The 23267-nt window shown below is 54.0% G+C and overlaps 1 protein-coding gene across 4 annotated transcripts in view; it reads right to left on the reverse strand.

Moving 5' to 3' along the window:
- Positions 1–1169: 1169 nt before the first annotated feature.
- TPO (thyroid peroxidase) overlaps positions 1170–23267 on the reverse strand; it is a 127364-nt gene continuing 105266 nt past the window's right edge. For 3 of the 4 annotated variants that reach the window (XM_063594675.1, XM_063594674.1, XM_063594673.1), the window contains 2 exons: positions 3723–3852; positions 1961–2014 (listed from right to left, as the gene is read on the reverse strand). In XM_063594675.1, the coding sequence (XP_063450745.1) occupies positions 1961–2014; positions 3723–3852 (184 nt within the window). Of the gene's footprint in view, positions 2015–3722; positions 3853–23267 lie in introns of all 4 variants that reach the window. The other variant, XM_063594672.1, reaches the window with a different exon arrangement.

Here is a 23267-nt window from a genome sequence, read left to right on the forward strand (position 1 = left end):
AATTTTTGTATAAGGTGTAAGGAAGGGATCCAGTTTCAGCTTTCTACATATGGCTAGCCAGTTTTCCCAGCACCATTTATTAAATAGGGAATCCTTTCCCCATTGCTTGTTTTTCTCAGGCTTGTCAAAGATCAGATAGTTGTAGATATGTGGCATTATTTCTGAGGCCTCTGTTCTGTTCCATTGATCTATATCTCTGTTTTGGTACCAGCACCATGCTGTTTTGGTTACTGTAGCCTTGTAGTACAGTTTGAAGTCAGGTAGTGTGATGCCTCCAGCTTTGTTCTTTTGGCTTAGGATTGACTTGGCGATGTGGGCTCTTTTTTGGTTCCATATGAACTTTAAAGTAGTTTTTTCCAATTCTGTGAAGAAAGTTATTGGTAGCTTGATGGGGATGGCATTGAATCTGTAAATTACCTTGGGCAGTATGGCCATTTTCACTATATCGATTCTTCCTACCCATGAGCATGGAATGTTCTTCCATTTGTTTGTATCCTCTTTTATTTCCTTGAGCAGTGGTTTGTAGTTCTCCTTGAAGAGGTCCTTCGCATCCCTTGTAAGTTGCATTCCTAGGTATTTTATTCTCTTTGAAGCAATTGTGAATGGGAGTTCACTCATGATTTGGCTCTCTGTTTGTCTGTTATTGGTGTATAGGAATGCTTGTGATTTTTGCACATTGATTTTGTATCCTGAGACTTTGCTGAAGTTGCTTATGAGCTTAAGGAGATTTTGGGCTGAGACAATGGGGTTTTCTAGATATACAATCAATCATGTCGTCTGCAAACAGGGACAATTTGACTTCCTCTTTTCCTAATTGGATACCCTTTATTTCCTTCTCCTGCCTAATTGCCCTGGCCAGAACTTCCAACACTATGTTGAATAGGAGTGGTGATGTTGAATAGGAGTGGTGAGAGAGGGCATCCCTGTCTTGTGCCAGTTTTCAAAGGGAATGCTTCCAGTTTTTGCCCATTCAGTATGATATTGGCTGTGGGTTTGTCATAGATAGCTCTTATTATTTTGAAATACGTCCTGTTTTATCCATGAATTAGTTACTACTCTCTTCTCTTAGTGCAGGTAGAACTCCAGGTCAGATGTGTCTGAGTTTGCTTTCAATGCCGAAGGACTCCTAACTATTGCCTTGCTTGAGGCTGAGGACTGCCTGGGCTGGGACCCAGCACTCTGGAATTCAGCTGCTTCACATGTGAAATGAGGACGGCAGCTTTACAGGGTCGACATGGCTAATGGTGCCCCCCAGACTGCCTTGTTGAGTCAGGGAGGGAGTTTCCTCCAGGATCACTGGGCTGTGTTCCCCGTGAGTGAGGGTATAAGGAGGAGTAAGAGCAGTGTGTGGCAGGGCGGCTGCTGGAGGCAGAAGCCTGGGGTCTGAGGCTCATGTGTTGGTGAATCTCTGGAGGATGAGACAAGTCACTTTGCCTCGTTGGTCCTTAAGGCTCCAGCCTCTCCCTCAGAATCACTTTCCTCCTCCCACCAGCCCTGCAGGAAGCCAGGAATGCTCTTCCCAGGAGAAGAGGGAAGCCAGATGCAGGCCCTGTGGACACCTGGTGATGGGCAGGGGGTGTGGAAAAACCAGTGCTAGAGGGACCGCCGGGGCAGAGTGCAGACAGAGCACGGCATCAGAGACACCAGAAGGTGGAGATAGGAGGATGGCAAGAGTCGTGTTTCCAGGGTTCACAAAATAAAGATGTGTAATCTGTAAATACATTTTAATGGCAAAGCCCCAGAAGGAACAAATCAGGCAATGTTTACAAGAAAAGGCCAGACAAATGCAGCTATAATATTTATTCATCCATGCCTGAGAGTAACTACGACATGGTACTAGATTTATCCATGTTGGAAAACAGTCGTCCTGCTGATTTCGGATTTGCCTGTGTTCGGAAAAGAGTCGTACGGTGATTTTTGGGAACATGAAGCTCTTCTGCAGTGTCCTGCCACTTTGCCCTCAGAGGGCTCTCGGCAGCCTATGAGTATCCCGGCCTTCCATCCCAGCACTCTCCTGCAAAAATGCAGAACAAACATTAACAACGTCTGAATTCTGACTGCTCCAGTAACAGCACACACTTGATACAAGACAGAAGGGCCTGGACAGGAGCTCTTTTCACAAAGGACCGCTGGCGAGATGAGCCATCCTTCTTGCTTGTCACGCTGGAGGGAAGTTTCTGGCTTCCAGACGAATGCTTGTTTGCAGGAGGCCACAGAGGATCCATGTGGCAAAGGTTCCTACTCACGGAGTGGGATCTGCAATCCGCAGGCAGGTCCTTCAGGAAGAAGCCGTGCTGAGCACACAGGTCCCTGCAACCACAGATGCACAGAACGCCTGGCCTTGCCCCTGGTGTCAGTCAGGCTAATTAGGGGCCCGGGGGACTTGCTGGCACTGCCCTTGCTGTGGCTAGAAAAGCTATTTAAATTCACAAAGAGCCTCACTCCCAGGCCAGGTCTTTTTGGGTCCATGCGTGGGAGCCAGGTGCAAAGACGAATGTGCTCTCGGCAGAATGACCCTGGGCTCTGCTTATCTCCGAGGACAGGATCTAATCTCACACTGAATTTCAGAAGGGAGACCGATCATGTTGGCAATGCCCCCTCCTGTATGCAAGTAAGTGACTTTGTTTAAATTAAAATTTGTATTTTTAGTTGACAAATACTAACTGCATATATTTACGTTTTAAACATGGTTTTGATACCTTTACATTGTGGAGAGATTATATCAAGTTAATTAACATATCACCTCACATCTTTTTTTGGCAGTTAGAACATTTAAAATCTATTATTTTAGTGGGTGGCTGTGGTCCCAGCACTTTGGGAGTTTCAGACTGGAGGATCTCTTGGGCCTAAGGGCTCAACACCAGCCTGGGCAGCATAGCAAGGCTGCATCTCTGCAAAAAATTTAAAAATTAGCCAGGCATGGTGGTGAGCGCCTGTAGACCCAGCCATGCGAGAGGCTGAGGCAAGAGGATTGCTTGAGCAGGAGGGTCGAAGCTGCAGTGAGCTATGTTTGTGCCACTGCACTCCAGTCTGGGCGACAGAGCAAGATTCTCAAAAAAAAAATCTCAAAAAAAAAAAACCAACCTATTGTTTTAGCAATTTTGAAATATGCGATCATTATGACGAAGCGTGCGCCCCATGCCGTGCAGCCGCCCTGAGGCGCCCTCCTCCTGCCTGAGACTTTGTGCCTGTGACCAGCACCTCCCCACTCCCCTCTGGAGGCCGCTGTTCTGCTCTCTGCTTCTCTCAGTTCAAAAGTCAGACTTACACAAGTGAGTTTTTGATATGGCCTCCCTTGGGGTTCTGCATACGAGGTAAGGGGGTAAAACATAAACATACACATTTTTCCACACTGATTATAACTATTCCACTTAAAAATCAGAATTTAAAAGTCAGGGTTTTGCTTCAGCTTCTCCTTCCTCTCCTGTCCTTCCAGCGGATCCTCAGATTAAGTGGAAGCAAACGCCTGAAAGTCAGCCCTTAGTTTTGGAACCGGTTTGTACAAATGGAAGGCATTTTCATTCCTCTCACTAAGCAGGCTCACATTCTGGCTCATTGTCATTAGCTTGTAAATAAAACCTCCCGGAGGAAGGTGCAGAACAGACTAGGAACCACGGAGTAAACAGAAATATGCAGGGAGCCCCAGCAGAGCTGCTCCGACACCCAGATCCTGCCCAACCACTGCGGTGGCAGCTGGAAACATGCGGCATGGTGTGGCCCACCTGCTCCGAGTCCTGAGCTGCGGCCCGCTGCGGTGAGGTCCCTATGGCCTGGTGCTTCCCGCATCCCAGCTCGGGAGTTCCTCCGCCTGTCTCCGAGATGGGCAGTGTGGATTTAGTGCCAGTGCGTGTCCTGTGGGAGACACGTGTCCAGTTATCGGGAGAGGGCCCGGCACCGTGACTGTGGAGGGGAGGGAGCGCGGCATGAGCAACGGCAAGGCGGCCGTGCTTGTCTTTGGCAGGAACACTCCAACCCACTTTCATTTCACACTTAGGTCAAGTTGATCGTAATCTGATATATTTTGGAAAAAATTAGCACTGCTCTCTTCATAGGAAAAGTGATTTTAGAATTTGCAGCCAAGAGGACCCTGTCTCCACGCAGCTGAGCTGGGGCTTTCTTACAACAATCACGCAAGGGACACGGGCTGCAGTGAGGATTTCCCCCAAGTCACTGCCAAGAGACGCATCCAAATGACAGACAACGTTCGGCTTTTCCTGGGTTGGGCGCCATCCCTGTGCAGGCAAAGGGCCCAACACCATCTTCAACCTGAGCCTGAAGACCCCAGCCCCGAACTGGAGATGAGGGGGAGGAAGCGCCGTCCCAGCGGAGCAAGGGTAGAGGCCCCCTGGTCTCCAGGAGGCATGGAGAGCTCGGGCCGGTGCAGGAAGGGAAGCTCTGGTGAGGCTGGGACCTTTTGAGGAGGGAAGAGCAAGTTACCCAGAAACACATCACAAATACTGTGGGATTTAACTGTAAGTACAAAACAGCTTTTCCATCAGAACTTAACAGCTACTATATTTTCGCCTTGATTCTACGTTTTTACCTGCCCCCGCCCCCATTCCCCAAATACTGAGCTGCTGGACTCCTTCCCTTGCCTTGGTGGTCATTCATCCCTGACCTCTGCATGGCACCATCATCACCGGTCCTGAGCATTCCCTGCCCCGCCTGCCTGAAGAGGACCACAGGCCCTGGAGGTGGCTTCCCGTGACCCTGTGTCAACGCGGCAACGTTAGACAATACTGTAATGCCTACAAACAACTCCCGAGGTCCTCCTGGGGAGCGCAGTCCCAGCACCATAGCACACTCTGCACAGCCATTCCAGCACCGCCAGCAAAGGCATCGCAAACCAAAGTCCAGTGCACAGTCACCGCCCCACCCTTGCGGACTCTGACCTAGGTGTACATGGAAGACAGCCCTCCTGTCCGTGGGGAGGGCCTGAGTCTGCCTCTCCTCTGTACAGGCCCAACGGTCCTTGGTGGCTTCAGTGCTTATGACTGTCATTAGGAGCAAATGGCATTTAGTCATCGCTTCAGCCTGATCACCGAGGGGGGCTGGGGTGTCGCTTGAGTTTGACTTGGTGACCTCTCCGCATCTCAGTTTTCTCATTCGTAAAGTGGGATAAAATAGCAACTTCCTTCAGTGAGAATCCACTGACATAAAGTCTGTAAGGAGTTAGCACCAATGCCAGCTTCTATTAAAATTCAGTGAAGGTCAGGTGTTCGTGCGATGTGAAAGCACATTAATTTCTCATTCACTGTCTGCTCATTACTGTAAACGGAACTGGATCTACTTGATAATCATTTCAAAGTCACATCCACCCAGAACTTGGGAATGTTACCTTGCCTGGAAGTAAGGTTTTTTTCAGATGTAATTAGTTAGGGTGAGTCTATACTGGGGTAGAGTGGAACCTGGAATCCAGCAGGACTGGTGCCCTTATAAGAAGAGGGACATTTGAACACAGACACACAGGGGAGAAGGCCGGGTAAAGACAGAGGGAGAGGTTGGCGTGATGAGTCTGTAGGCCAAGCAATGCCAGTGAACACCAGCAGGGCACCAAAGGCTGGGTGTGCAAGGCAGCATTCGTCCTTCCAACCTTTGGGGGGAGCAAAGCCCTGCCAACACCATGACTTGGTCTTCTGGTCTCCAGAACTGTGAGAGCATCAATGTCTGTTGCTTTAAGCCACCAAATGTGTGGTTCTTTGTTACGGCAGCCCTCGCCCTCCTCAGCCTGAACCATCACCACTCTGCCTTACCTCTCAATATCCCAAGTAAAAGCCACCTGAAGCAACCATGTCTTAACAGAGCATGTCTTGGAAATGTTGAAAAAAGACTTTCCCCATTTTATGAATTTGCTGCATAATAGAAATTTAAATTAAAATAATTGGCATTCACTGTTCACTATTGTTTTATAAGCACCATGCTTATTTCAATCTAGAGAGCTCTTATGTCTTTTTCTATATTCATTGAGGTTCTGAATTGCATAAAAGCATCAAAAACAATCCTTGTCAAGTAATCCTGACTTGTCTATACAATTGCATATATGGCTATTTCACCATTTGAATTCAATCTTCTTCATGAACACTTTAGAAACAAGGACAGGGTATGCCCGTGCCTCTGAATTCAACCCGCTTTCCTTTGTATCAGGTCGGAGCACCACCTTAAGATGAGAAATATTAACTGCACTCTTACTAATTGAGACATGCTTCTGGGCAAAGAAGGGAGGAGAGATTCACAGGGAGAAGCCACTCCCTGCAGGGGGGATTTGAGAAGGTTGCACACAGTGGGGGGGATTTCAGGAGGTTGCACAGAGTAGGGGGGATTTGGGGACGTTGCACACGGTGGGGTGGATTTCGGGAGGTTGCACAGAGTGGGGGAAATTGGGCAGGTTGCTCACAGTGGGGGGATTTGGGGACATTGCTCACACTGGGGGGATTTTGGGAAGTTGCTCACAGTGGGGGAATTTGGGGAGGTTGTACTCAGTGGGGGAGATGTGGGGAGGTTGCTCACAGTTGGGATCTGGGGAGGTTCCACAGAGTACGGGGATTTGCGGAGGTTGCACACAGTGGGGGGGATCTGGGGATGTTGCACACAGCGGGGTGATTTGAGGAGTTTGCACACAATGGGGGGATTTGGGGGTGTTGAACACAGTTGGGGGATTTCAGGAGGTTGCAAACAGTACGGGGGATTTGAGGAGGTAGCACTTGGGGGTATTTGGGGAGGCTGCACACAGTTGGGGGATTTGGGGGGTTGCACACTGGGGGGGATAGGCGGAGGTTGCACAGAGTTGGGGGGATTTTGGGAGGCGGCACAGAGTGGGGGGATTTGGGTGGGGTATTTGGGGAGGTTGCACAGAGTGGAAGAATTTGGGGAGGTTGCACACAGTGGGGGCATTTGGGGAGGTTGCACAGTGCGGGGGGGACTTGAGGAGGTTACTTACAGTGGGGGGATTTGGGGAGGTGGCACACAGTAGGGGGATTTGGGGGGGTTGCACAGAGTGGGGGTATTTGAAGGGGTTGCACACAGTGGGGGGGATGGGGGAAGTTGCACAGACTGGGGGGGATTGGAGGTTGCACAGAGTAGGGGGGATTGGGGGAGGTTGTACAGAGTGGGCGGATTTGAGGAGGTTGCACACGGTGGGGCAGATTTCGGGAGGTTGCACAAAGTGGGGGAAATTGGGCAGGTTGCACAGAGTGGGGGGGATTTGAGGAGGTTGCACACAGTGGGGGGGATTTGAGGAGGTTTCTCACAGTGGGGGGACTTGGGGAGGTTGCTCACAGTGGGGGGATTTGGGAAGGTTGATCACAGTGGGGTGATTTGGGGAGGTTGTACTCAGTGGGGAAGATGTGGGGAGTTTGCAGACAGTTGGGGGATTTGGGGAGGTTGCTCACAGTTGGGATCTGAGGAGGTTCCACACAGTAGGGGGATTTGCGGAAGTTACACACAGTAGGGGGATTTGCGGAGGTTGCACACAGTGGGGGGGATCTGCGGATGTTGCACACAGTGGGGTGATTTGAGGAGTTTGCACACAATGGGGGATTTAGGGGTGCTGAACACAGTTGGAGGATTTCAGGAGGTTGCACACAGTACGGGGGATTTGAAGAGGTAGCACTCGGGGGTATTTGGGGAGGTTGCACACAGTTGGGGGATTTGGGGGGTTGCACACTGTGGGGGATAGGCGGAGGTTGCACACAGTGGGGGGATTTGGGGAGGTTGCACACAGTGGGGGGATTTGGGGAGGTTGCACACTCCGACAGGGAATTTGAGGAGGTTGCACAGTGCGGGGGGAATTTGGGGAGGTGGCACAAAATGGGGGGATTTAGGGAGGTGGCACACATTGGGATTTGAGGAGATTGCACACAGTGGGGAGATTTGGGAGTTTGCACACAGTGGGAGGATTTGGGGAGGTTGCTCACAGTGGGGACGATTTCAGGAGGTTGCACATATTTGGGGGGATTTGGGGAGGTTGCACACAGTGTGGGGATTTGAGGAGGTTGCACACAGTGGGGGGATTTGGGGGCCTTGCACACATTGGGGGGAATAGGGGGAGGTTGCATAGATTGGGATTTGGGGAGGTTGCACATAATGGGATTTGGGAAGGTTGCACACAGTGGGGGGAATTTGAGGAGGTTGCACAGAGTGGGGAGATTTGAGGAGGTTGCACAGAGTAGTGGATTTGAGGAGGTTGCACATAGTGTGGGGGATTTGGGGAGGTTGCACACAGAGGGGATTTGGGGGGGTTGCACACATTCGGGGACTTGAGGTTGCACACAGTTGGGGGGATTCGGGGAGGTTGCACACAGTTTGGGGATTTGAGCAGGTTGCATACAGTGGGGGGAGTTGGGGGGTTACACACAGTGGGAGGGATAGGGGGAGGTTGCACAGAGTTGGGATTTCGGGAGATTGCACAGTTGGGGGGATTTGGGGAGGTTGCACAGAGTGGGGGATTTGGGGAGGTTGCACAGAGTGGGGGGATTTGAGGAGGTTGCACACAGCTGGGGGGATTTGAGGAGGTTGCACAGTGCGGGGCAATTTGAGGAGGTAACTCACAGTGGGGGGATTTGGGGAGGTTGCTCACAATGTGATTTGGGGAAGAGGCACACGGGGGATTTGGGGAGGCTGCTCACAGTGGGGCGATTTGGGGAGGTTGCACACAGTGGGGGTACTTGAATAGGTCGCACACACTGGGGGGAATGTGGGGAGTTTAAACACGGAGGGGGGATTAGGGGAGGTTGCTCACAGTGGGGGGATTAGGGGAGGTTGCTCACAGTGGGGGGATTAGAGGAGGTTGCACACAGTGGGGGGATTTCAAGAGATTGCTCACAGTGGGGGAATTTTAGGAGGTTGCACGCAGTGGGGGGATTTGAGGAGGTTGCACACAGTGGGGCGATTTGAGGAGGTTGCACACATTGTGGGGGATTTGGGGAGGTTGCACACAGTGGGGGGATTTGAGGAGGTTGCACACAGTGAGGGTATTTGGGGTGGTTGCACACAGTGGGGGACTTGAGGTTGCACACGGGGGGGATTTCGGGAGGTTTCACACAGTGGGGGGATTTGAGGAGGTTGCACACAGTGGGAGGGATAGGCGGAGGTTGCACGCAGTGGGGCTGATTTTGGGAAGTTGCACAGAGTGGGGGAGATTTGGGGATGTTGCACAGAGTGGGGGTGATTTGGGGAGGTTGCACACAGTGGGGGGATTTGGGGAGGTTGCACACAGTAGGGGGATTTGGGGAGGTTGCTCACAGTGGGGGGATTAGAGGAGGTTGCACACAGTGGGGGGATTTGAGGAGGTTGCACACAGTGGGGCGATTTGAGGAGGTTGCACACATTGTGGGGGATTTGGGGAGGTTGCACACAGTGGGGGGATTTGGGGAGGTTGCACACAGTGAGGGTATTTGGGGCGGTTGCACACAGTGGGGGACTTGAGGTTGCACACGGGGGGGATTTCGGGAGGTTTCACACAGTGGGGGGATTTGAGGAGGTTGCACACAGTGGGAGGGATAGGCGGAGGTTGCACGGAGTGGGGCTGATTTTGGGAGGTTGCACAGAGTGGGGGAGATTTGGGGATGTTGCACAGAGTGGGGGGGATTTGGGGAGGTTGCACACAGTAGGGGGATTTGGGGAGGTTGCTCACAGTGGGGAGATTTGAGGAGGTTGCACACAGTGGGGGGATTTGAGTAGGTTGCATAAAGTGGGGGGGATTTGAGGAGGTTGCAAACAGTACAGGGATTTGAGGAGGTTGCACACAGTATGGGGGATTTTGGGAGGTTGCACACAGTGGGGTGGATTTGGGGAGGTTGCACAGAATGGGGGGAACTTGATGAGGTTGCACAAGTGGTGGGATTTGGTGTGGTTGCCCACAATGGGGGGGAGATTTGGGGAGGTTGCACAGAGTGGGGGGATGTGAGGAGGTTGCACAGAGTTGGGTAGATTTGGGAAGGGTGCACAGAGTGGGGGGGATTTGGGGAGGTTGTACACAGTTGGGGCGATTTAGGGAAGTTGCACACACTGGGGGGATTTGAGGAGGTTGCTCACAGTGGCGGAGGATTTGAGAAGATTTCACATATTGGGGGGGATTTGGGGAGGTTGCGCACAGTGGTGGGATTTGGGGGAGTTACACACAGTGGGGGACTTGAGGAGGTTGCACACAGTGGGGGGGATTTGGGGAGGTTACCCACAGTGGGGATATTTGAGGAGGTTGCACACAGTGGGGGAGATTTGAGGAGGTTGCACACACTAGGGGGAATTGAGGAGGTTGCACAGTGTGTGGGGGAGTTTTGGAGGTTGCATAGAGTGGGGGGTATTTGGGGACATTGCACAGAGTGGGCGGGATTTGTGGAGGTTGCACACAGTGGCGCGATTTGGCGCGGTTGCAGAGTGTGGGAGGATTTGGGGAGGTTGCATAGAGTGGTGGGGATTTGGGGAGGTTGCACAGAGTGGGGGGGATTTGGGGAGGTTGCACAGAGTGGGGGGGATTTGGGGAGGTTGCACAGAGTGGGGGGGATTTGGGGAAGTTGCACACTGTGGGGGGGGGTTTGGGGAGTTTGCACAGAGTGGGAGGGATTTGAGATTGCAGTGGGGGTAATTTTGTGAGGCTGCACAGGGTGGGGGGGATTTGGGGAGGTTGCACACAGTTGGAGGGATTTGGGGAGGTTGAACACAGTTGGACGACTTAGGGAAGTTGCACACAGTGGGACAATTTGATGAGGTTGCACACAGCGGGGGGATGTGAGGAGAATGCTCACATTGGGGGGATTTGAGAAGGTTGCTCTGAGTGGTGGGGGATTTGAGGAGGTTGCACACAGTGGGGGCGATTTGGGGTGGTTGCACACAGTGGGGGCATTTGGGGAGGTTGCTCACAGTGGGGTGATATGGGGAGATTGCACACAGTGGGGGGATTTGGGAAGGTTGCTTACAGTGGGGGGATTTGGGGACGTTGCACACAGTGGGGGATTTGGGGAGGTTGCACACGGGGAGATTTGAGGAGGTTGCATATAGTGGGGGGATTTAGGGCGGTTGCACACAGTGGGAAGGATAGGGGGAGGTTGCACAGAGTGGGGGGGATTTGGGGAGGTTGCACAGACGGGGGGATTTGGGGAGGTTGCACACAGTGGAGGGATTCGGGGAGGTTGCACACAGTGGGGGGAATTTGGGGAGGTTGAACAGAGTTGGGGGGATTTAGGGAAGTTGCACACACGGGAGATTTGGGGAGGTTGCACACGGTTGGGATTTGAGGAGGTTATTCACAGTGGGGGGATTTTAGGAGGTTGCTCACAGTGGCGGGGGATTTGAGGAGGTTGCACACAGCGGGGGGGATTTGGGGAGGTTAAACAGAGTTGGGGGGATTTAGGGAAGTTGCACACACGGGAGATTTGGGGAGGCTGCACACGGTTGGGGGGATTTGAGGAGGTTACTCACAGTGGGAGGATTTTAGAAGGTTGCTCACAGTGGCGGGAGATTTGAGGAGGTTGCACACAGTGGGGGGGATTTGGAGAGGTTGTACACAGTGAGGGGATTTGAGGAGGTTGCCCACACTGGGAGGATTTGTGGGGGTTGCAACACAGTGCGGGACGTGAGGAGGTTGCACACAGTGGAGAGGATTTGGGGAGGTTGCACACAGTGGGGGGATTTGAGGAGGTTGCCCACACTGGGAGGATTTGTGGGGGTTGCAACACAGTGGGGAACGTGAGGAGGTTGCACACAGTGGAGAGGATTTGGTGAGGTTGCACATAGTAGGGGAATTTGGGGAGGTTGCTCACAGTGGAGGGATTTGAGGAGGTTGCACACAGTTGGGGAATTTGAGGAGGTTGCACACAGTGGGGGATTTGGGGAGGTTGCACAAGGTGGGGGAGATTTGGAAAGGTTGCACACAGTGGCGGGATGTGGTGAGGTTGCACACAGTGGGGGGGATTTGGGGAGGTTTCACAGACGGGTAGATTTGGGGAGGTTGCACAGGGTGGGGCGATTTGGGGAGTTTGCACAGTGTGGGAGAGATTTGAGGAGGTTACACACAGTTGGAATTTTGGGAGGTTGCACAGAGAGGGGGATTTGAGGAGGTTGCACACAGTTGAGATTTGAGGAGGTTGCACACAGTGGGGGGATTTGAGCAGGTTGCACACCGTGGGGGGATTTGGGGTGGTTGCTCACAGTGGGGGGATTTGGGGGATTGCACACAGGGTGGGGATTTGTGGAGGTTGCACACAGTGGGGGGATTTGTGGTTTTGCTCACTGTTTGGGAGATTTGGGGGGGTTGCACACAGTGGGGCGATTTGGGGGGGTTGCACACAGTGGGGGGACAGGAGGAAGTTACACACAGTGGGGGGATGTGGAGGTTTGCTCTCAGTGGGTGAGATTTGGGTGGGTTTCACACCGTGGGGGGATTTGGGGAGGTTGCACACAGTGCGGGGATTTGAGGAATGTTGCACAAAGTGGGGGGATTTGTGCTTTTGCTCACAGTGGGGGAGATTTGGGGGGGTTGCACACAGTGGGGGGATTTGGGGAGGTTGCACACGGGGGATTTGAGGAGGTTGCAAACACTGGGAGGATTTGGGGGGATTGCACACAGTGGCGGACTTGAGGTTGCATACAGTGGAGGGGATTTGGGGAGGTTGCACACAGTGGGGGGATTTGAGGAGGTTGCACACAGCGTGTTGATTTGGGGGGGTTGCTCACATTGGGGGGCATTTGGGGGTGTTGCACACACTGGGGGGATTTGTGGTTTTGCTCATAGTGGGGAAGATGTGGGGTGTTTGCACACAGTGGGGTGTTTGGGGGGTTGCTCACAGTGGGGGGGACTTGGGGGGGTTGCACACGTCGGGGGGATTTGAGGAGGTTGCACACATCGGGGGGATTTGCGGTTTTGTTCACAGTGGGGGAGATTTCGGGGGGTTGCACACAGTGGGGGGATTTGGGGAGGTTGCACACAGTGGGGGGATTTGGGGGGGTTGCACACAGTGGGAGGGATAGGGGGAGGTTGCTCACAGTTGGGAGATTTGGGGTTTGCACACAGTGGGAGGGATACAGGGAGGTTGCACAGAGTGGGGGGGATTTGGGGAGGTTGCTCACAGTGGGGAGATTTGGGAAGGTTGTAAACAGTGAGGGGATATGAGGAGGTTGCACACAGTTGGGGGATTTGAGGAGTTTGCACACAGTACAGGGATTTGAGGAGGTTGCACACAGTATTGGGATTTGAGGAGTTTGCACACAGTGTGGGGGATTTTGGGAGATTCCACAGAGTGGGGGGGATTTTGGGAGGTTGCACACGGGGAAATTTGGTGAGGTTGCACACAGTGGCGGGATTTAGTGTGGTTGCCCACAATGGGGTGAGATTTGGGGAGGTTGCACAGCGTGGGGTGAGATTTGGGGAGGTTGCACAGAGTGGGGGGGATTTGGGGAGTTTGCAGAGAGTCGGGGGGAGTTGGGGAGGTTGCACAGAGTGGGGGTTATGTGAGGAGGTTGTACACAGTTGGGATTTGGGGAGGTTGCACAGAGTGGGGGGGATTTATGGAGGTTGCACACAGCGGGGGGGATTTGGGGAGGTTGAACACAGTTGGGGGGATTTAGCGAAGTTGCACACACTGGGGGGATTTGGGGAGGTCGCACACAGTTGGGGGGATTTGAGGAGGTTGCTCACAGTGGGGTATTGGAGGAGATTGCTCACAGTGGCGGGGGATTTGAGGAGGTTGCACACTTTGGGGGGCATTTGGGGAAGTTGCACACAGAGAGGGGATTAGAGGAGGTTGCACACAGTGGGGGGATTTTTTGGTGTTGCACACAGTGGGGGACTTGAGGAGGTTGCACACAGTGGGGGGGATTTGGGGAGGTTGGACACAGTGGGGGAATTTGAGGAGGTTGCACATAGGGAGATTTTGGGAGGTTGCAAACAGTGGGGGGATTTGAGGAGGTTGCTCGCAGTGGGGGGATTTGAGGAGTTTGCACACAGTGGGGAGATTTGAGAAGGTTGCACACAGTGGGGGTGATTTGAGGAGGTTGCACACAGTAGGGTGATTTGAGGAGGTTGCACACAGTGTGGGGGATTTGGGGAGGTTGCAGAGAGTGGGGGTGATTTGGGGAGGTTGCACACAGTAGGGTGATTTGAGGAGGTTGCACACTGTGGGGGATTTGGGGAGGTTGCAGAGAGTGGGGGTGATTTGGGGAAGTTGCACACAGTGTCGTGATTGGGTGAGGTTGCACACAGTGAGGGGTGTTTTGGGAAGATTGCAGAGTTGGGGGGATATGGGGAGGTTGCACGGGGGGGTTTGGGGAGTTTGCACAGAGTGGGAGGGATCTGAGGAGGTTGCACACAGTGGGGGCAATTTTGGGAGGTTGCACAGCGTCGGGGGGATTTGGGGAGGCTGCACACAGTGGGAGGGATTTGGGGAGGTTGCTCACAGTGTGGGGATTAGAGGAGGTTACACACAGTGGGGGGATTTGAGGAGACTGCTCACAGTTGGGGGATTTTAGGAGGTTGCACGCATTGGGGGTATTTGAGGAGGTTGCAAACAGTGGGGCGATTTAAGGAGGTTGTACAGAATTGGGGGATTTGAGGTTGCACACAGTGACGGGATTTGAGGAGGTTGCACACAGTAAGGGTATTTGGGGCGGTTGCACACAGTGGGGGACTTGAGGTTGCACACAGTGGGGGGGATTTGGGGAGGTTTCACACAGTGGGGGGATTTGAGGAGGTTGCACACAGTGGGGGGATTTGGGGAGGTTGCACACAGTGGGGGGATTTGAGGAGGTTGCACACTGGGGGGATTTGGGGAGGTTGCACACAGTGGGGGGATTTGGGGAGGTTGCACACAGTGGGGGGATTTGAGTAGGTTGCATATGGTGGGGGGATTTAGCACGGTTGCACACAGTGGGAGGGATAGAGGGAGGTTGCACAGAGTGGCGGGGATTTGAGGAGGTTGCACAGAGTGGGGGGGATTTGGGGAGGCTGCACACAGTAGGGGGATTCGGGGAGGTTGCACACAGTGGGGGGATTTGGGGAGGTTGAACACAGTTGGGGGGATTTAGGGAAGTTGCACACTGGGGAGATTTGGGGAGGTTGCACACAGTTGGGGGCATTTGAGGATGTTACTCACAGTGGGGGGATATTAGGAGGTTTCTCACAGTGGTGGGGGATTTGAGGAGGTTGCACACAGTGGGGGGGATTTGGGGAGGTGGTACACAGTGAGGGGATTTGAGGAGGTTGTGCACACTGGGAGGATTTGTGGGGGTTGCACACAGTGGGGGACGTGAGGAGGTTGCACACGGTGGAGAGGATTTGGGGAGGTTGCACCCAGTGGGGGATTTGAGGAGGTTGCACACAGTAGGGGGATTTGAGGAGGTTGCTCACAGTGGGGGGATTGGAGGAGGTTGCACACAGTGGGGGGATTTGAGGTGGTTGCAGACAATGTGGGGGATTTGGGGAGGTTGCACAGAGTGGGCCGGATTTGGTGAGGTTGCACAAGGTTGAGGGGGATTTGGGGAGGTTTCACAGACTGGGGTAGATTTGGGGCGGTTGCACAGAGTGGGGCAATTTGGGGAGTTTCCAAAGAGTGGGAGGGATTTGAGGAGGTTGCACACAGTTGGAATTTGGCGAGGTTGCACAGAGGCGGGCATTTGAGGAGGTTGCACACAGTTGAGGGATTTGAAGAGGTTGCACACAGTGGGGGGATTTGGGCAGGTTGCACACCGGGTGATTTGAGGAGGTTGCACACAGTGGCGGGATTTGGGGTGGTTGCTCACGATGCGGGGATTTGGGGGGTTGCAGACATTGGGGGTATTTGTGGAGGTTGCACACAGTGGGGGAATTTGTGGTTTTGCTCACAGTGGGGGAGATTTGGGGGGTTGCCCACAGTGGGGGGATTTGGGGAGGTTTCACACAGTGGGGCGATTGGAGGAGGTTGCACACAGTGGGGGGATGTGGGGGTTTGCTCACAGTGGGTGAGATTTCAGTGGGTTGCACACAGTGCGGGGATTTGAGGAATGTTGCACACAGTGGGGGTATTTGTGCTTTTGCTAACAGTGGGGGAGATCTGGGGGAGTTGCACACAGTGGGGAGATTTGAGGAGGTTGCACATAGTGGGAGGATTTGAAGAGGTTGCACGCAGTAAGCGGATTTGAGGAGGTTACACGCAGTGGGAGGATTTGAGGAGGTTGCTCACATTGGGGGGATTTGAGGAGGTTGCACGCAGTGGGGGAATTTGAGGAGGTTGCACACAGTGGGGGGGATTTAGGAGGTTGCACACAGTACAGGGATTTTAGGAGGTTGCACACAGTATGGGGATTTGAGGAGGTTGCACACAGTGTGTGGGATTTGGGGAGTTTGCACAGAGTGGGGGGGGATTTGGGGAGGTTGCACAGAGTGGGGGAAATTTGGTGAGGTTGCACACAGTGGTGGGATTTTGTGTGGTTGCCCACAATTGGGTGGGATTTGGGGAGGTTGCACAGAGTGGGGGGGATTTGGGGAGTTTGCAGAGAGTAGGGGCGACTTGGAGAGGTTGCACAGAGTGGTGGGGATGTGAGGAGGTTGCACACAGTTGGGGGTATTTGGGGAGGTTGAACACAGTTGGAGGGATTTAGGGAAGTTGTACACACTGGGAGGATTTGGGGAGGTCGCACACAGATGGGGGGATTTGAGGAGATTGCTCACAGTGGGGTATTTAAGGAGGTTGCTCACAGTGGCGGGGGATTTGAGGAGGTTGCACACAGTGGGGGGGATTTGAGGAGGTTGCACACAGTGAGAGTATTAGAGGAGGTTGCTCACAGTGGGGGGATTTGGGGTGGTTGCACACAGTGAGGGGATTTGGGGAGGTTGCTCACAGTGTGGGGATTTGGGGAGCTTGCTCACAGGGGGGATTTTGGGAGGTTACACGGTGAGGGGATTTGGGGAGGTTACACAGTGAGGGGATTTGGGGGGTTGCTCACAGTGGGGGTTCTGGGGAGGTTGCTCACAGTGGGGGGATTTAGGGAGGTTGCACACAGTGGAGGGATTTGGGGAGGTTGCACACAGTGGGGGGATTTGAGTAGGTTGCACATAGTTGGGGGATTTGGGGGTGTTGCACACAGTGGGAGGGATAGGGGGAGGTTGCACAGAGTTGGGGGATTTGAGGAGGTTGCACACAGTGGGGGGATTGGCGGATGTTGCACCAAGTGGGGGGATTTGGGGAGGTGGCACACAGTGAGGGGATTTGAGGAGGTTGCTCACAGTGGGGGGATTTGAGGAGGTTGCACACAGTGTGGGGATTTGAGGAGGTTGCACAGAGTGTGGGGGATTTGAGGAGGTTGCACAGAGTGTGGGGGATTTGGGGAGGTTGCACAGAGTTGGAGGGATTTGGGGAGGTTGCACAGAGTGGGGGGGCCTTGGGGAGGTTGCATAGAGAGGGGGGGATTTGGGAAGGTTGCACAGAGTGGTGGGGATTTGGGGAGGTTGCACAGAGTGGAGGAGATTTGGGGAGGTTGCACAGAGTGGAGGGGATTTGGGGAGGTTGTGCAGAGTTGGAGGGATTTGGGGAGGTTGCATACACCGGGGGATTTTGTGATATTGCCCACAAAGCGGGGATTTGGGGAGGTTGCATAGAGTTGGGGGGGATTTGGGGAGGTTGCACAGAGTGGTGGGGATTTGAGGATGTTGCACACATTAGGTGGGATTTGGGGAGATTGCATACAGTGGGGGGGATTTGGGGAGGATGAACACAGTTTGGGGGATTAAGGGAAGTTGCACACACTGGGGAGATTTGGGGAGGTTGCACAGAGTTGGGGGGATTTCTGGAGGTTGCTCACAGTGGGGGGATTTTAGGAGGTTGCTCACAGTGGCGTGGGATTTGAGGAGGTTGCGAACACTGGGAGGATTTGCAGGGGTTGCACAGTGGCGGACTTGAGGTTGCACACAGTGGAGGGGATTTGGGGAGGTTGCACACAGTGGGGGGATTTGAGGTTTCACACAGCATGTTGATTTGGGGGGGTTGCTCACATTGGGGGGCATTTGGGGGGTTGCACACATTGGGGGAATTTGAGGAGGTTGCACACACTGGGGGGATTTGTGGTTTTGCTCACAGTGGGGGAGATGTGGGATGTTTGTACACAGTGGGAGGATTGGAGGGTTGCTCACAGTGGGGGGGACTTGGGGGTGTTGCACACATCGGGGGGATTTGAGGAGGTTGCACACAGTGGGGGGATTTGTGGTTTTGTTCACAGTGGGGGAGATTTGGGGGGTTTGCAGACAGTGGGTGGATTTGGGGAGGTTGCACACAGTGGGGGGATTTGAGGAGGTTGTTCAGAGTGGGGGATTTGGGCAGGTTGCTCACAGTAGGGGGATTTGAGGAGGTTGCTCACAGTGGGATTTGAGGCGGTTGCACACAGTGGGGGTATTTCAGGAGGTTGTTCACAGTGGGGGGATTTCAGGAGGTTGCACGCAGTGGGGGGATTTGAGTAGGTTGCACACAGTGGGGGCGATTTGAGGACGTTGTAGAGTAGGGGATTTGAGGAGGTTGCACACAGGGTGGGGGATTTTGGGAGGTTGCACACAGGGAGGGGATTTCAGGGCGTTGCACACAGTCGGGGACTTGAGGAGGTTGCACACAGTTCGGGGGATTAGGGGAGGTTGCACACATTTTGGGGACTTGAGCAGGTTTCATACAGTGGGGGGATTTGGGAGGTTGCACACAGTGGGAGGGATGGGGGAGGATGCACAGAGTGGGGGGATTTCGGGAGGTTGCACAGTGTGGGGGGGATTTGGGGAGGTTGCACACAGTGGAGGATTTGGGGAGGTTGAACATACTGGGTGGATTTGGGGAGGTTGCACACACTGGGGGGATTTGGGGAGGTTGCACAGAGTGGGGGCGATTTGAAGAGGTTGCACAGAGTGGGGGTGATTTGAAGAGGATGTACACAGCAGGGAGGATTTGAGGAGGCTGCACACAGCGGTGGGGATTTGAGGAGGTTGCATAGTGCAGGGCAATTTCAGGAGGTTACTCACAGTGGGGCGATTTGGGGAGGTTGCTCACAGTGGGTAGATTTGAAAAGGTTGCACACACTGGGGGGAATGTGGAGAGTTTGCACACAGTAGGAGGATTTGGGGAGTTTGCTCACCGTGGGGGAATTTGAGGAGGTTGCAGACAGTGGGGGGATTTGAGGAGGTTGCAGGCAGTGGGGGGATTTGAGGAGGTTGCACACAGTGGGGCGACTTGAGGACGTTGCACAGAGTAGGGGGATTTGAGGAAGTTGCACACAGTGTGGGGGATTTCGGGAAGTTGCACACAGTGAGGGGATTTGAGGAGGTTACACACAGTAGGGGGATTTGGGGGGGTTGCACACAGTGTGGAACTTGAGTTTGCACACACTGGGGGCGATTTGGGGAGGTTGCACACAGTGGGGAGATTTGAGGAGGTTTCACACAGTGGGGGGATTTGGGGGGTTTGCACACAGTGGGAGGGATAGGGGGAGGTTGCACAGAGTGGGGTGGATTTGGGGAGGTTGCACAGAGTGGGGTGGATTTGGGGAGGTTGCACACAGTGGGGGGATTTGGTGAGGTTCCTCACAGTGGGGCGATTTGGGAAGGTTGTAAACAGTGGGGGGATATGAGGAGGTTGCACACAGTGGGGGGATTTGAGGGGTTTGCACACAGTGTGGGGGATTTTGGGAGATTGCACAGAGTGGGGGAGATTTGGGGAGGTTGCTCACAGTGGGGAGATTTGGGAAGGTTGTAAACAGTTGGGGGATATGAGGAGGTTGCACACAGTGGGGGGATTTGAGGAGTTTGCACACAGTACGGGGATTTGAGGAGGTTGCACACAGTAAGGGTATTTGGGGCGGTTGCACACAGTGGGGGACTTGAGGTTGCACACGGTGGGGGGGATTTGGGGAGGTTTCACACAGTGGGGGGATTTGAGAAGGTTGCACACAGTGGGGGGATTTGAGGAGGTTGCACGGAGTGGGGATGATTTGGGGCGGTTGCACAGAGTGGGAGAGATTTGGGGAGGCTGCACACAGTGGGGGGATTTGGGGAGGTTGCACACAGGAGGGGGATTTGGGGAGGTTGCTCACAGTGGGGAGATGTGAGGAGGTTGCACACAGTGGGGAGATTTGAGGAGGTTGCACACAGTGGGGGGGATTTGAGGAGGTTGCGCACAGTATGGGGAATTTTGTGAGGTTGCACAGAGTGGGGTGGATTTGGGGAGGTTGCACGGAATGGGGGGAATTTGGTGAGGTTGCACACAGTGGCGGGATTTGGTGTGGTTGCCCACAATGGGGGGGATTTGGGGAGTTTGCAGAGAGTAGGGGGTATTTGGGGAGGTTCCACAGAGTGGGGGGTATGTGAGGAGGTTGCACAGAGTTGGGTAGATTTGGGGAGGGTGCACAGAGTTGGGGGGATTTGGGAAGGTTGCACACAGTGTGGGGGATTTGGGGAGGTTGTACACAGTTGGGGGGATTTAGGGAAGTTGCACACACTGGGGGGATTTGAGGAGGTTACTCACAGTGGCGGAGGATTTGAGGAGATTGCACACATTGGGGGGGATTTGGGGAGGTTGCACACAGTGAATGGATTAGAGGAGGTTGCGCACAGTGGTGGGATTTGGGGGGATTACACACAGTGGGGGACTTGAGGTTGCACACAGTGTGGGGGGATTTGGGGAGGTTACACACAGTGGGGAGATTTCAGGAGGTTGCACACAGTGGGGGAGATTTGAGGAGGTTGCACACACTAGAGGGAATTGAGGAGGTTGCGCACTGTGTGGGGGATTTTGGGAGGTTGCACAGAGTGGGGGGGATTTGGGGACGTTGCACAGAGTGGGCGGGATTTGTGGAGGTTGCCCACAGTGGCGCGATTTGGCGTAGTTGCACACAGTGTGGGGGGATTTGGGGAGGTTGCACAGACTGGTGGGGATTTAGGGAGGTTGCACACGGTGTGGGGGGTTTGAGGAGTTTGCAAAAAGTGGGAGGGATTTGAGGAGGTTTCAGTGGGGGTAATTTTGTGAGGTTGCACAGGGTGGGGGAGATTCGGGGAGGCTGCACACAGTTGGAGGGATTTGGGCAGGTTGAACACAGTTGGACGACTTAGGGAAGTTGCACACAGTGGGAAAATTTGATGAGGTTGCACACAGCGGGGGGGATTTCAGGAGGTTGCTTACATTGGGGGGATTTGAGAAGGTTGCTCTGAGTGGTGGGGGATTTGAGGAGGTTGCAAACAGTGGGGGCGATTTGGGGTGGTTGCACACGGGGGATTTGGGGAGGTTGCTCACAGTGGGGGGACTTGGGGAGGTTGCTCACAATGGGGGGATATGGGGAGATTGCACACAGTGGGGGGATTTGGGAAGGTTGTCACAGTGGGGGGATTTGGGGATGTTGCACACAGTGGGGGGATTTGGGGATGTTGCACACAGTGGGGGGATTTGGGGAGGTTGCACACAGTGGGGGGATTTGGGGAGGTTGCACACAGTGGGGGGATTTGGGGATGGTGCACACAGTGGGGGGGATTTGGGGAGGTTGCACACAGTGGGGGGATTTGGGGAGGTTGCATATAGTGGGGGGATTTAGCACGGTTGCACACAGTGGGAGGGATAGGGGGAGGTTGCCCAGAGTGGGGGGAATTTGAGGAGGTTGCACAGAGTGGGGGGGGATTTGGGGAGGCTGCACACAGTAGGGGGATTCGGGGAGGTTGCACACAGTGGGGGGATTTGGGGAGGTTGAACACAGTTGGGGGGATTTAGGGAAGTTGCACACACTGGGGAGATTCGGGAAGGTTGCACACAGTTGGGTTTTGAGGAGGTTACTCACAGTGGGGGGATTTTAGGAGGTTGCTCACAGTGGCGGGGGATTTGAGGAGGTTGCACACAGTGGGGGAGGATTTGGGGAGGTTGTACACAGTGAGGGGATTTGAGGATGTTGCGCACACTGGGAGGATTTGTGGGGGTTGCACACAGTCGGGGACGTGAGGAGGTTGCACACAGTGGAGAGGATTTGGGGAGGTTGCACACAGTGGGGGATTTGAGGAGGTTGCACACAGTAGGGGGATTTGAGGAGGTTGCTCACAGTGGGGGGATTGGAGGAGGTTACACACAGTGGGGGGATTTGAGGAGGTTGCACACAGTGTGGGGGATCTGGGGAGGTTGCACAGAGTGGGCGGGATTTGGGGAGGTTGCACAAGGTAGGGGCGATTTGGGGAGCTTGCAAAGAGTGGGAGGGATTTGAGGAGGTTGCACACAGTTGGAATTTGGGGAAGTTGCACAGAGGGCGGCATTTGAGGAGGCTGCACACAGTTGAGAGATTTGAAGAGGTTGCACACAGTGGGGGGATTTGAGCAGGTTGCACACCAGGTGATTTGAGGAGGTTGCACACAGTGGTGGGATTTGGGGTGGTTGCTCACAATGGGGGGATTTGGGGGGTTGCAGACATTGGAGGGATTTGTGGAGGTTGCACACAGTGGGGGAATTTGTGGTTCTGCTCACTGTGGGAGAGATTTGGGGGGTTGCCCACAGTGGGGGGATTTGGGGAGGTTTCACACAGTGGGGGGATTGGAGGAGGTTGCACACAGTGGGGGGATGTGGGGGTTTGCTCACAGTGGGTGAGATTTCAGTGGGTTGCACACAGTGGGGGGATTTAGGGAGGTTGCACACAGTGCGGGGATTTGAGGAATGTTGCACACAGTGGGGGGATTTGTGCTTTTGCTCACAGTGGGGGAGATCTAGGGGGTTGCACATACTGGGAAGATTTGAGGAGGTTGCACATAGTGGGAGGATTTGAGGAGGTTCCTCACATTGGGGGGATTTGAGGAGGTTGCACGCAGTGGGGGGATTTGAGGAGGTTGCACACAGTGGGGGGATTTAGGAGGTTGCACACAGTATGGGGATTTGAGGAGGTTGCACACAGTATGGGGATTTGAGGAGGTTGCACACAGTGTGTGGGATTTTGGGAGGTTGCACAGAGTTGGGGGGGATTTGGGGAGGTTGCACAGAGTGGGCGAAATTTGGTGAGGTTGCACACAGTGTCGGGATTTTGTGTGGTTGCCCACAATTGGGTTGGATTTGGGGAGGTTGCACAGAGTGGGGGGGATTTGGGGAGTTTGCAGAGAGTAGGGGCGACTTGGAGAAGTTGCACAGAGTGGGGGGGATTTGAGGAGGTTGCACAGAGTGGGGGTATTTGGGGAGGTTGAACACAGTTGGAGGGATTTAGGGAAGTTGCACACACTGGGAGGATTTGGGGAGGTCGCGCACAGTTGGGGGGTTTGAGGAGGTTGCTCACAGTGGGGTATTTGAGGAGGTTGCTCAGAGTGGGGGGGGATTTGA

Source organism: Pan paniscus, chromosome 12 (assembly GCF_029289425.2).
Source record: "Pan paniscus chromosome 12, NHGRI_mPanPan1-v2.0_pri, whole genome shotgun sequence".
Classification (NCBI taxonomy): Eukaryota; Metazoa; Chordata; class Mammalia; order Primates; family Hominidae; genus Pan; species Pan paniscus.